This window comes from Chanos chanos, chromosome 15, assembly GCF_902362185.1.
Source record: "Chanos chanos chromosome 15, fChaCha1.1, whole genome shotgun sequence".
Taxonomy (NCBI): Eukaryota; Metazoa; Chordata; class Actinopteri; order Gonorynchiformes; family Chanidae; genus Chanos; species Chanos chanos.
This window is the reverse complement of record NC_044509.1, coordinates 11,112,589-11,127,121: the sequence shown is the minus strand read 5'-3', so window position 1 is coordinate 11,127,121 and position 14,533 is coordinate 11,112,589. Positions and strand designations below refer to the sequence as shown.

General features: G+C 44.1%; 1 protein-coding gene across 1 annotated transcript in view; it reads left to right on the top strand.

Moving 5' to 3' along the window:
- The window catches only part of dchs1b (dachsous cadherin-related 1b), an 86,273-nt gene that overhangs the window by 7,747 nt on the left and 63,993 nt on the right, over positions 1-14,533 (top strand). Inside the window, exon 2 of the mRNA XM_030792552.1 lies at positions 2,757-4,574. Coding sequence (XP_030648412.1) covers positions 2,778-4,574 — 1,797 coding nt within the window. The 5' untranslated portion in view covers positions 2,757-2,777. The remainder of the gene's footprint in view (positions 1-2,756; positions 4,575-14,533) is intronic.

Genomic DNA, 14,533 nt, shown 5'->3' with positions numbered 1-14,533 from the left:
TTGTTTGGTATACTGGGAATAAGAGATGGAGCTACCTCTTACCTTGAGAAAAGATTTGGCCTGTTTTTGGGCTTGTAATATATTGTTCTGACTCAGACAAGAAGATGATGTTTAGTGAGCAAAGTTTGTCAATTGTCTCAAGTGCTTAAATGTTAGTTGCAAGCATCTCTTCTGGCAACTCCAGCTGCCCCAGATGAATTACGAATCAACGCAAGTTACAGTCTTATGGGGTATCTTGGCCAGGTCTGAGAAGAGCTGACAAATATCAGACAAAAGACATTGTTTCATGTGACACGAGGTGCATATCATTGTGTGTTAGCTGAGAGAGCTTTTTTATTTGAGTGTGTACATAGACATGTTTGTTTGTGTTGTCCTGTAGCCATGTTAGTTTTAGATTATATCTGGACAGTCACATGCGGCTTTGTGACAGTGCCAGGTTACAGGGCTGCAGGGCCTGATGACGATGTGGGACAGACAGCGCGGAGCCCTGTAGGTCATCTGTGTTCGTGTGGTCTGCTGTATACAATGTCATGTCAGAGATGAATGTACAGCAGACAGAGGCACTGCACACACGCGCATGTGCACACACGCACACACACACACATGCACACACACACAGACACACATGCACACACACACACAGACACCAAGGCACGTGCGCACACACATGCACGCACGCACACGCACACACACACATACACACACACACACACACACACACACACAAAGGTTTTTTGATTACCAAAATTTTATTTCAAATCATCATGTAACCACTAGAGGGGGCAAAACAGAGTATGCTCATATGTGCTGCTTAAAAAATGTATTTTAATATTCATCTGTAACTCTTTTTCACCTAAAATATTTTGAATGAATCATTATTATTCCAAATGTACTGTTTTGTTCTTTCTTTAATCCTGTATTTTTCCACAAAACATCTTCAAAGGGAACAATATTTAAAAGAACTCTAGTAGGAACAAACTGTAATTGTATCCAAGTCATAAATATTTCTTAAAATCGTCCATTAGTGTTAATGTTGCCAGCACTGTACAGCAAGAGTCCGGGTAGCACCAGCTTAACTGACAAGTAATCTTTTTCTCTGCTCAGAGTGCAGGGCCGTAGAGATTTGTAGAAAGTCCCTGCCAAAGCAGTATAATTGTCTGTGCGTCCCACTGTTCTTGTTTTGAGTGGTATAAAATATCATCTCTCGGTACAGACATCTGCACCAGACAGACTGCGCGTTCGTTCATATGGCAGCAGGAGTCGAGCCCCACAAAACACACGCTCCAAAGAAGTCTAGCCTGAGCTTTTGGACAATCTAAGCCACAGAGATTCTGACTCAACCTCTCCCTCCCTTACTCTCCGCCACCCCCTCTCTCACTGCCTTGCCTCAGTAGTTTTTTGTTTTACCAACGTGGTGTAGTTGGAGGGAATTCCTCATGCTAACTCCCCAGAATATATGGACTTTGGGGGAACACTCAGTGAGGTGAATGGCACTCTCCCAACAGTCTAAAGCAGAGCCCTCAAGAGATCATTTATCCCGTAGCATGTTCCATTACATTCGTACCCTTCTCATATATCATATTGTTATTCATGGTACAACAGGGTATTCGTTACTGTTGTTAATCACTGATCATATACGTATGGTATAAATTTAGGTCCATTCAAAAAATAATCAGTAGCAATGTAAATATTGAAAAATGACACAGTTTATGTGTGAAGAGCAGAGTATGCCTCACTTGCCAAGGACAATGAACTCTTTTTCTAACAGAGTTTGCATTGCCTGACAGCAAAGAATTTGTAGTAACGGTGGTTCATTGGTCTGTTCCTGCTTTAGTCCTCCCTGTGTGTAATGAACAACATGAGCACAGCTAATTAGTGATTATCAGTATGATAATACACAGTATAGATGTAACTGAAACTTACAAAGTAAAAAATACAAAACTGGGTGAAAAAATGTTTAGTTCACATTTTTCTCCTTTTTCTGTCACTTTGAAGTAACCATTGATAGTCTCATCAGCATCCTCCTTACTACAGACAGTTTTCGTCCATCCTCTGTCACATGCGAAGCCCATCACTCAAATTTCCACACAACCAGTTGTATAGTGTCATTAATATGCTTGGAGGAGAACAAAGCTTGTTTAACTCTACCTGCAACTACATAGTAGACCATCTGACCAGCGGTGGCTTGCCAAGGCTCACTGAGTCATCCATCCACAGGAGTATAGTGCATTCCCATAGACTTCTAGCCCCAGCTGGCAAGTGTGACACAGCTGGGGATATACACCATGAATCCCAGATGTAGGGAGCACTTCAACACTGTTAAACAGTGGCTTAACCAGGTGTACATCTCAGGAGCCCGGGGGCTTTGCAGCTTCTGAGATAGCTTAAAACGTTAAATATGACTGAGCGGACTGCTAACGTAGCGTGCGTGAGGAGCCTGTTATGGTTGTAAAAAAGGCTGCCGCAGATAGGAGCCCGTGCAACATGTGGACAGGGCTTACAGAGAAGGCTCCTTTTTTTTTTTTTTATTCTACACGATCTAAAGCAAGCTCACTCGGTGATCCTCGCCAGACATTTCCCATGCATTCCAGCTGTTCACATATGTGCGTGTAAGTGTGTGTGTGTGAGTGAGAGAGAGACAGAGAGCTTCACATGTCTGCTTTGTAAGAATGTCATTGTTTGTGGTTCGTAACATTGTTTGCATTTCGTTAGCACGCCTTGTGACAAGATGTTTTGTTTTTTTTGACTCCTTGCAGGTGTAAAAGAACCTCTCCAAGATGACATTGTACAAGGGTTCCAGGGAGACCATACAGAGCCACACTGACACGCGGAGGACCTGGAAGCCAAAAATGTTGTTGCTGCTATATGTTGTTATGGAGCTAATAACTGTTCACACCACAGCAGTTATGGGAACATTGGAATTACAATTAGATGAGGAGCAGCCAGCAGGCACCATTGTTGGTGATATCAGTGCTGGCTTGCCCCCTGGCATTACTGCGTCGCTTTACTTTATCTCAGATCACGAGGGCACGGGAGTTGGCAGCGACCTGCACATTGATGAGACCACGGGCATTATCAAGACGGCTCGGCGCCTGGACCGGGAGGAGAGAGACCACTACAACTTTATCGCAGTCACCATGACCGGAATCACCGTGGAAGTGTCCATCACGGTGAATGACATCAATGACCACGCGCCGGCATTTCCCAAGAAGAGAGCATCCCTGAAGATCCCAGAGCACACTGTGGTTGGGACCAAGTTCTCCCTTGAGCCGGCCACCGATGCTGACAAAGACCAGCTGACAACCCAGGGTTATCTGATCAAGGATGGCAACGTTGGGCAGGTGTTCAGGCTTGAAACCAAGAGGGCGGCGAACAAGGCCCTCTACCTCGACTTGGTTGTCAATGGCATCTTGGACCGAGAGAAAAGGTCATCTTATTCTTTGCTTCTGGAGGCTTTTGATGGAGGCAGTCCGAAAAAAACAGGCCAGATGACCTTGGATGTATTTTTGCAGGATATCAATGACCACGCTCCTGTGTTCAACCAGAGCCGGTACCATGCCATAATTTCTGAGAGCCTTCCTCAGGGTAGCAATATCCTGCAGGTGTTTGCCACGGACGCGGATGACGGCGACAACGGGCTTGTGTTATATGAGATAAACCGTCGCCAGAGCGACCCAGATCAGTACTTTGTCATCGACCCTCGCTCTGGAATCATAACGCTAAACAAGCCTCTAGATTATGAGGTGCGGAAGGTCCATGAACTGGTCGTGCAGGCACGGGACAATGCAAGCCATCCCGAGATCACCAACGCGTTTGTCACTATCCACGTCCGGGATTACAACGATAACCAACCCACTATGACCATCATTTTCCTCAGCGAGGATGGTTCACCCCGTATCTCTGAAGGAGCCCAGCCAGGACAGTACGTGGCCAGAATATCGGTGTCTGACCCAGATTATGGAGAATACTCCAATGTCAACGTCTCACTGGAAGGAGGGGATGGTAAATTCGCCCTTACCACGAAAGACAGCATCATCTACCTCATCTGTGTGGACCAAATTCTGGATCGTGAGGAGAGAGACTCTTATGAACTTCGCGTCATGGCAACAGATTCTGGTACCCCACCACTCAGGGCCGAATCCTCATTTACCATCCAAGTTACAGACGTCAACGATAACCCTCCGCTCTTTGACCAGCAGGCCTACAAGCAATCCATTCCAGAGGTTGTCTACCCTGGGAGTTTCGTGCTTCAAGTGACGGCGCGAGATAAGGACCAGGGCCCGAACGGTGAAGTACGTTACAGCATCCTGCAAGAGACGGGCACCCACGCGGAGTGGTTTTCCATCGATCCTGTCACGGGCATCATCACCACGGCAACTGAACTGGATTATGAGACGGACCCTAAGCCGAGCGTGACGGTGCTGGCCACCGATGGAGGAAGACCTCCCCTTTCGTCTTCAGCCATCGTGGAAATCAACCTACAGGATATTAATGACAACGAGCCAATCTTTGCGAGCAGCTTCTACAATGTGTCCATTAAAGAGAACACAGCTGCAGGAACCTGCTTCCTTGAGGTAAGAATCAGTTTCTTATGCTTTCTCCATCACCCATTGGATGAAATGCAAATATTAAACATCTTCGGCATCATTTAGTTCCTCATCTCCTTTAGGCAAAGTCACAGAACTCATGTTACAAGTTTTTGAAAATGAAGTTTTCTGGTGATTTTGCTCCCCTTCGTTGAGAGTTTTAAAAGGAGAATTAAAGGATTATTGAAATATGTATGAGCAGTAAGATGGTGTCCATGAGCTGTTTCTGCTGGGATTGCATTCAGATTTGGTAAGAGCTTTGTGCAAATCTGAAACTCGAAGCATGAAAACTACTTCATAGGAATTCAGACCTACTAAAAATCAAACAGGATTTAAAGGAATTAAAGAGGACTTATCTGACATTTTTACTTATGTTATGCAAATTTATTCTGCCCTATGTATGACTCTCTCTGTTGCCACAAGGGAAAAAAAACTGTAACTTTAAAACTTTATAAACACTGTGTTTTACATGCTGACACCGCAAATCACTAATGATTGTGGCGACCATATAAATACTGCTTAACTTTGCAGATGTTATTTCTGAGTGGAGTTTACTTAAGAAAGTTTGTGTATTGTCCTCTTCTAAAACGATAATCTAGGCTTTTTCAGACCAGTGCAATTATGGATATCATAACCCTTCATAGTGGACTGTTTTCTTATATCTCCATTACCTCAATGCACTGGAAACAAAAACAGGCCACGCTTTACTTTTTTTTTCCCCCTTGTTAAGTATTGCTTCCAGACTTCAAAAGAACACAGTGAGAAACAGCTCCAACAGAAGCATCTGAGCTAAAAATGCTCTGTAGTAAAAATAGTTTAGATAAATACTGGAATTCCACCCTGTTCCTCTTGCAGGTTCATTTAATGTATATTTGGAGAGAGAGTGGTTGGTCAGCAGTGTTTAGAGGAATTCTGGCATGCGAGTTCAGTCCAAGAGGAAGAGCAGAGAAGGACAGAGAGAGAGAGACAGAGGGAGAGAGAGAGAGAGAGAAGCAGAAGCTCGCAGAGCAAGAGGGACAGACAGAAAATGTAGAAGGAAATGAACATGGAAGATGGAAAAGAAGAAGAGGAAAGTTTGAGAACCCCACTATTTCTCCCAATTCTTATAGCCACGAACGTGCAGTGAATACGCATCTGGAATAGCTCTCAGTAACCGATATTGCCAAGGCCAAGTAAAACGATACGATCCTAAATCAAAATTAATGATTTAACATGTAAAATGTACATCAAACTAATGTGCCCATTTACCTTTATAATCTCCACTGCTTAAATTTACTGGATAAAAAGTGAGAACAAAAATTTGAGGATGCAGCTCCCCTGCTCTTTTAAGGAAGTTTCTGTTCTTACTGCAAACTAGCAGCACACTGAGAACTCATTTTACGACAGAGAATGACATTGGTTTTCCAATGTGTCAGAACAAGATGGGTTTTTTTTTTTGTTTTTTCTTTAAATTGCTTTCAAATTTCTCGGCTCAGGCAAATTTCTTGACCAGCAAGAGAATTTTCAAGCAGAGCGTTTTATTGATAATAACCCAAGTTCTACAAAAAAAAAAAAAAAAAAAAAAATTGCGATGCTACTGGCATGTGCAAAGCCATCAAACAGTCTGAGGTTCCGAGTTCCGTTCCACAGGGAGAACTGGTTTGGCATTCCGCACAGAATTCTGCTTTAGCTTGACCCAGAGTGTTTATTAGAGTTTGACTATGTGCTTTCCATTGGCAGGCTGAATGAGCAGTGCAACTCTTGGTTTTGTGTTTTCACCGGGCTAGACTGCAAAAAAAAATCCCTCACTCTTATGTTCTAATGTAATCAAGAACTAAATCTGTACATACTACTAACACAATACTGATGGTGCTTGGTCATAAAAAAGCATAAAGCATATATTCGTTATGATTCAGTGTACAGCAAGTGAATTTTTTCAAGGGTTCACATCCTCTGAGAGCAGTTGTGAGTTGTTTTGAAGACATGTACTTCAACATTAAGCTCTGAATCAGAGACAGGATGTTACATATATGTATTTTTTTTCTTTTTTTAATTTTTGTCTAGCCTGCATTGTCTTGGCCTTGACCCGAACGCCGGTTCTATTCATTCTCTCCAATGGCTTGTCTGTTGGTGGGGGGTTTATCTCTATAATCATGTGGTATATTATTTACATAATATGGAAAGAAAAGACAGCCGTGTATTTATTTTTCGGTTTCCTTCCTTCTCCCATGAGTAATTTCTCGTGGAGTTTGTCTGCCTCAGTTTTCACTTCATTTCCCCAGTCGGTCCGGTTCAAGTCGTGAGCTGCGCTTGATAACCGGTCCTTTCAGTGCCGTGCTGTCCTTCCTCACGGAGGCTAGAATGACCCCTCTGTACGGTCTGCTAGAGAGCTTCCCCCACCCACTGGGGTTGGGTAGACAGCTCCGGTTTCCTTTACCCCGTCTGAGGGATCAATTCCCCTCCTGTTCACATCTGATCCTACGTCTCTCCCCGTTAGACACGACGCCTTCAAAAAAACCCCCAAAAAAACCCAAAAAGTCTTCTCTACACTATAAACCATTATGTTGGTGCAGTTCTGAACAGATGAATGAAAAATGCCATTCTGGCGCCATTGATGAGGACGAAAAAGAAAGAGAAAAACAGCAGCATTACAATATCCCGGCACTTTTCTTTGTTTCGGGATGTTTTGATGTGTTACTAAATGCTGTGTTTATCAGCTCTTCTTCGAGCCAGGGACTTGTGCAGAAATGTTCCTGTCTCAAGTCGTGCTTTGGCAGCTCACGTCTCCTCTTCGGAGCTTGAAAAACAGATCACCGATGGATAGGGAAACTCGCCTCTTTGTCGCGAAGCATAAGGTGAGGAGGTAGGGAAGTATGAAAAAGTCTGAATCTGGAAAAAAAACAAACCCTTCTAGATTGTTCCATCACAGTTTCTTAACTTAACGGCCTCTGTGCGTGTTGTCTCGGCGCTGTTCTGCCGTTTGCAGGTGCAGTCAGTAGTGCCCCCTCTACCCATAAAAACCGCAGTAAATATCTCCCATTTCTCCACCTGTCGGAACAATCATCGGCTCTGCGGCGCTAAATAATATTTTTCCTGAATCCACATGGAAAGGCTAATCACATTTAATACAACCGGGGCAAGAAAAGCGTCTGGGACCATGGCAGTGGAGGAAGCTACCTGGGGATCACTTCCTGTAACACAAGATCGTCCTGTCCTGGTGGGGTCGCGTTGAAAAGAGTCCCAGCGGAAACTTGGGCCAGACTGTGGCTACCTGCCCCTGTTGATTTCACCCTTTCAGTGCTGGGAAATACAGGAGTCTTTCTGTCCTTAACATAGAGCAGGGCAAAGCGTTTAAATGCTCAGAGGACTATTCAACGTTCCTTTCCATCACATTTTTTCTTGACAGGCAACCAGAGGATTTAGCTAACCGATTTCATTACTAAAAAGTTGTCAGTGACAGGTACACACACACACACACACACACACACAGACACACACACACACACACGCACACACATGCACATGCATACACACAAACATACACACGCACATCCACACATATGCATAGACAACACACATACTCACAGAAACACACTTGTGTGCACATGCATGCACACACGCACACAAACACACACACATGCACATAGTTGTGGCTGCACACGCAAACACATACAGCCACAGACACAGACACAGACACACACACACACACACACACACACACACACACAAATGTGCACACAGGTGGACACACAAACACAAGTTCTCAACGCACAGGCACAGCACTAGTTTTTCCTGGACAAGCTCTTCAAAGAATTAAGCAAAGGTAAACATCCCAATGTTTACTTTTGCTTACTCACAATCAAAAACGTTTCCAATTTGGGCAGATAGTTTGGCCTTTCTGGCCTGGGATGGCAGCATGCCTCATTAATCTGCATGCTCACTACCATATGTAAGGGTGTTTCCACCCTCATCGCTCTTTCTCTTTGCTTTTCAGACTTTTTTTCTGCTTAGTATATAATTAAGCTGGAGATACAGGGGAGAGAGGAGACCTTTTCTTAGATTTTAGAGTTTAGAGTTAAACAAAACTCTCAGTTTATTGGGATCCATGATTAAATGAAAACACTTTAAGTTTAGGATGGAAAGCTGGAAACCTCTGCCTGTAATCTCTCATATGTAAGCCCCCTTGCTCCTTCGAAAACCTCCTAATTCATCTGAAACGATGAAGTATTTTGGCTCTTTCAAACATTTGCAATCTTCTTGCTATTCTTTTTGCTCCAGTTTTTAACGACTGGACGTGTTCGTTCCACATATCTTTCTGTTCACACGTTTAATTCTCACTTTCGCCTTTTTTTTTTTCTGTGTCTGTCTTAACACTTATCTTCTCATATTCGGTTATCCCGTCTGTCTTCCACCCTTTTCTTAATCTCTTATAAAGTGATGTGTGTGTTTTTTCTTTTTCTTGAGTGACCAGGTCAAAGCACATCTGGAAACTCTATGTCATCACTGTGCGAGCACCATGGGGTTCAGTGGCCTAAGGTCACCAAGAAGGTCATGCTAATCTAATTTCTGGAGGTGTTGAGGTCAATTACTCTGAATTAATTTGATCCTGTGTTTCCATTGGGTTGAACAGTTTACTTTTTTTTTTTTTTTCAAACTTCTAAGAGGGTGGAGGGGTATTACAAGGGCCAGCAGGTGGTCTGCGGCTTAAGGAGAGAGGAGCTTTGGAGATACTGGACGATATAACTTATAACTTTCCCAGAGTGTCAGATTTAGTCAATATGATCTTAGAAAAACAAAGATGAAAACATGGAAAATAGACTGGTCTGTCCTGTCAGCAGGTGGCCGAAACGGACATCTGTACTTTATGAGAAAGAGGGGGTTACGGAGAGCCCGATCTCTAGAGGTCTCATGCTTTTCGAACAAGGTGCCCCCCCCCCCCAAACACACACACACTCACACTCACACTGTGGAAGTAAGTCTACACTAAGACGCATGTGAACAGAACACTCACAAACCTACCAGAGAGAACGGAGGAAAAATGGTATTTAACTAAACGTTTTTAGCCAAACTGAGGTCACTTTTTAATACAGAGATAGAGTCAGAGAAAGAACGAGGGAGTTAGAGCAACAGAGAAGAGAGATAGAGACAGAGAGAGAGAGAGAGAGGGGAAAGGAGGGGGAGAGACAGAGGAGGGGGTAGGGGCCTGCAGATGATAAGCTTTAATGAAATTAGTGCCATTGGGAGTCTGTGCTCTTCAGTGTTTCATTTTTCTCCTTGTAGAGCATTCCTGGACCAGGAAATCTGGACAAGACCATTTTTCCATGAACTTGTCTCTGTCTCTTTGTTTCAATTTATATATATATATATGTGTGTGTGGTGTGTGTGTGTGTGTGTGTGTGTATATATATATATGTGTGTGTGTGTGTGTTATTTCTTTTTTGAGGAGAAGGTCAATGCAAGTTCATCATTAGGTGTTTGTAATTCATTTCATGTCAGAGATGGAGACACAATGCTGTGATGATCTATTGTCTTTTTTTTTTTTTTCTTTTCTTCTGTCTCTGTCTCTTTCGCTTTTTTACACATGTACACACACACACACACACACACACACACACACACACACACATGCACGCACACTTAAAAAAAACCCAAAACAACCAAAAAAAAACCCTGCAGAACATATTCCAGGCAATGTTCTGCTGAGGTGAGATCCAAGAGTATAACGCTGGACATTGTTCTGTGTAATGTTCCAACTGCTCCTCTTTCTCAAAGCTACCTATTAAATCAATATGTCAAAGCCAATGTGTGCCAAAACCGTAGCTATAATACTTTAAGACTTGCATCATTTTTCCGCAATTGTACATTATCTCAGACATTGTCCACAACACTATTTCTGCAATCCTACCAGCTACATTAAAGCCAACAGAGCTTTCTCTGCGTGTCAAATACTTGCCGTAGTTAAGGGAAGAGGGCAGAGAGCGTTAGACTGTTTTTCACTTTATTTACACTAAGACATTTTGAGGTGATTTGAGGTTACCGTCTGAGGTTGAGCTTAAATAGTTCTTAAGCAATCTACGTTTATCTGAAAACCCCCTTAATATGAAAATCTCGTTGGCGAGATGGTGAGAGAGAGTGCAAACGGGGGGGCGAGCATGCCTCCTTTTCTTCATGAGACAACGCCCGGCCCTTCCTCTTCATTCTGTCATTCCCCAAAGTCACCCCACCCCCCCCACCCTCAACCCACCAACCCCTCCACCCCTTGCTTTGTGAAGATAATCGGCCAGGAATGAGAGTATGGGTTTAAAATGCACAGGCTTCAGGCCAGACTCAGTGTCCAAACAGGCTCCAAACAAAAGACATTAAGCCTCTGGTGAAAGGACAAATTATGGGAGGTGGCTTGTAGAAAGGTAATTAAGTAGCATTTCTCTCTTTCATTCTTTCTCTCACTCAAACACTCACACACACACACACACACACACACTCACACACACACACACACACACACACACCCTCTCTCTCTCTCTCTCACTCCTTTTTGCCACCATCCCCCTTTCCCCCTTCCTCCCTCTCCCTCTTTCTCTCCCACTCTCTTTCTCTCTCCTCCTTGCTTGCTCTGTCACACTTTGTCTCTCACACACGCTCATTCTCTCTTTCTCCACCCTTTCTCTTTCCCTCTTTCTCTTTCTCTCCTCCCCTCCCTCCCCTTCTATCTCTATCTTTGTCTCTCCCTCCCTGTCTCTCGCTAATGCTTTGACTGGAGAGGCATAGACAAAAAAAGCAATAGAGTCAGTACCCCCGGTTTGTCTGAGAGCTTTATCACGGCTGATGCTAGCACTGCTGCGGCTGTGTTGTACCTGAGAGGCTCCAGACCGTGAACTGCTGTGTTTGAGGATGGAGAGACGAGATGGCCAAGCCCTCTTCCACCTCCAAAATAATCACCGCTCCCTCTGAGAGCATGGAGGGAACCCTCTTCATCAAAGAGCTCAGCAGAGCAAAATCTAATTATAAGGCTACTGAACACGGCAGACGCGGAGCCAGTCATAATAAGAGCTCTATTGATTTAATGAGCAGGTTGAACCACACACTCTGCGAAAGCATGTGCAGGAACGGCTCTGAGTGCCGGGCTGGAGAGATATTCTCTCGACCGCGCTGTGGTTCTTTTAATGTCTCTGCCTGCCTTCACTCTCTCCACCTTCAGTTCTGGACAATTACATCTATCAGCTGAGTTATCCTTTCCTCTTACGATCGTGTGTGGACACCCACGCAGTCGTGGTCTCGGAACAGACGTGCGTACACGCGCACGCACACATGCACACACGCACACACGCATAAACACACACACACACACACACACAAACACACAAATACACTCTTACTGTCACCTGTAACGCACACACAGACACACACACACAAATATACTCGCACTCCCAGTCTCACTCATATGTAGACACGTGAACACACACACAGACACACACACACACACACACACCCCTCTGACTTTGACCAATAAATTGTGGCTGCCCCTAAGCCATGCATGTGTGCCCTAGACACTCAGGCACCAAAACGATCTCTCCCGTGCCCTCCACACACCCAGTAATCTCTGTCTCTACACGGTGGTCTGGTCCCGCTGACCTCCGTCACTGCCAACTCCCCGTCACAGTGAAGCCTCGCCGGTGTCTGCTAGTCAAACAAAAAAAAAAACCCCCAAGACTTACTGGCAGTGTCCACGCGAGACGGATCTTCCATTGCCACCATTACATAATGTATTGATACGCACAGTGTAAATATGGTCTGTTTGTTTTACAGTTGAGAGACTCAACATATGCTTGAGGTTTAGTTTTTGACGGGAAAAAGGAGTTACTTCATTTTTTTTTTTCTTGGCCTAAAACTTCATGCTGAGTTGATTCATTGGCTCTTGGCTGAGTTTAGGTAAACTTGTTTGAGTTGGCATCTTTGTCTGACTGTGTGATGCAGCTGTGTGCAGTAGACTGGGCCCACTGAGCAGAAGGAGGGCTTAAGAGAGAACCTCTTCCTCAACTTTCCCAACTGTGATTTGTTTGGGAACCTGCAACAGGATCCGAGCACATGCTGAAGGTCTCAGAACTCCACCAGACACCAGAAATGGACCAATCCCTGGGCCACAAAAGCAGTTACCTGTCTGTCACAGGGTGTCGTCCTGTCATAGCGCCGTGTCACATAAATGTTAAGCTTCCCCCCCCCCCCCTCATTCCTCTGTTCCTTCTGGGTTCAGTATGTCTGTGTCTGATTTCACCGAGTGGATTTCAGAGAGCAATTTTTTTTTTTTTTTGCAGCATCTCTGAGGACATTTCAGAAATACCTTATGGTCTATATTCTTCAATACGTCTGTCGTTTTCTTTCTTTTTTTTTTTCTTTTTCCTTTGGTTTCCAGCCTTTGTACATTTCAGAGCTGGTTTTGTGAGTGGTCTCTGCAGACTTATCTCAAATACCTCATGGTCCACAGTCTGGAAAAGGAGGCTCGTTGACCTGATGTCCCTGTCGGAGTGATCAAACAAGCGTGCGGCGTTGAAAAACGTTAGGCAGAGGGGAGAACAGAGACTTCCAGTAGCAAAAAGCCCGGGCCTGCACACATATGGACTCAAACCCTCTGTCAATCACACACACAAAAAAACCCCTCACCACACAGGGCACAAAAAAGAGAGGGGAAAAAAAAAAAGATATAATGAATTCTCATCATGGTCCCAGAGATGGAATTACTCACAACTGTGAATGATTCCAAGCGGAGAGAGGCCTTTGAACGATTTTAATATCCCACCGTGTAATACTTTCCGAGCCAAAAAACCAGAGATGGGGAAGGATATTCGTCCTCCGCTTAAAGTCTTAACACTGACATTTGTACCGAAGTCGTAGTCTGGTGAGATACTTTAGCATCCTACACTTCGTCTGAGCATGTATCTTGTTTTTTTTTGTTGGTGGTTTGTTATAACTGGAGCTAAGCGATAAAAACCTGGATAACTCTTGTACTCGAGTACAACATGTGGATGTGAGGGGGTGCTTCCTGATTGCAACGGAAAGAGCCGGATCTTCTGGCTTAAAACGCTGCCCTTCCGAGAGTGCAGATCATGACTAATATGGGGCAATAAGTCCACTCTTGATGAGGTGGAAATGCCTTTTTTTTTTTTTTTTTTTGCCCATAAACCTTTGTTTCTTATCTATGAACGGTCTTCAAAAGCTGGACAGATGTGCAAGGGCTGATCAAAAGAAACACATGCCTGATTAGATCTCTGGCCTCTTTACTCTTAAAAAAAAAAGAAAAAAAAAAAAGAGTTTCAGTGCTACACGAGGACAGTTGGAATGCTTATATAAAACTCTTTCGCCCCCCTCTCCATGGAAATCCAATCGTTCAAGAAATAAATCAATTCATCAAGATACCCAGCGTGTTCGGTTTCCTTCGGAATACGCGCATCAGAGCTCTAAATAGGCTAACAAGCCAATAAGCCCACCTCTCCTCTAGATGTTTGGGGGTTAAGTCTCGCCCGCCCTTACGGGTCGAAGACGGCGCTGGCGTCACGTGACAGACTTGTAAAATCGAGGCTGTTTACGAGAGAAATCACCTCTGTCCAAGACCTTTTTGTTTCCTTTCACTCTTCGCGGTCCAATCCGCCCCCGCACCAGACCAGACTTAACACACTCACTCACGTGCTGCGACTACATTTAAAGGCAGATGTGTGGAATTTAAAATTCAGCCTTTTGCTTTGTCACTGTTGCAGTAGGTTGCATTCCCTCTCAGTGGGAAGAGATGAGACAAAAGAAACGGTGAGAGACTGGGGGCTGTACCATTGAAAAAGGGGGTGTGGCTTTATGCTTATTAGATACCGTGTGTAATTAACAAGGGAAAATTTAATAATAATAATTAAAAAAAAATGCACTAGCTCATAAAATTGCATAGATGATTTTCTTTCTCAGTCTCTCTCTATATCTCTCTTTTT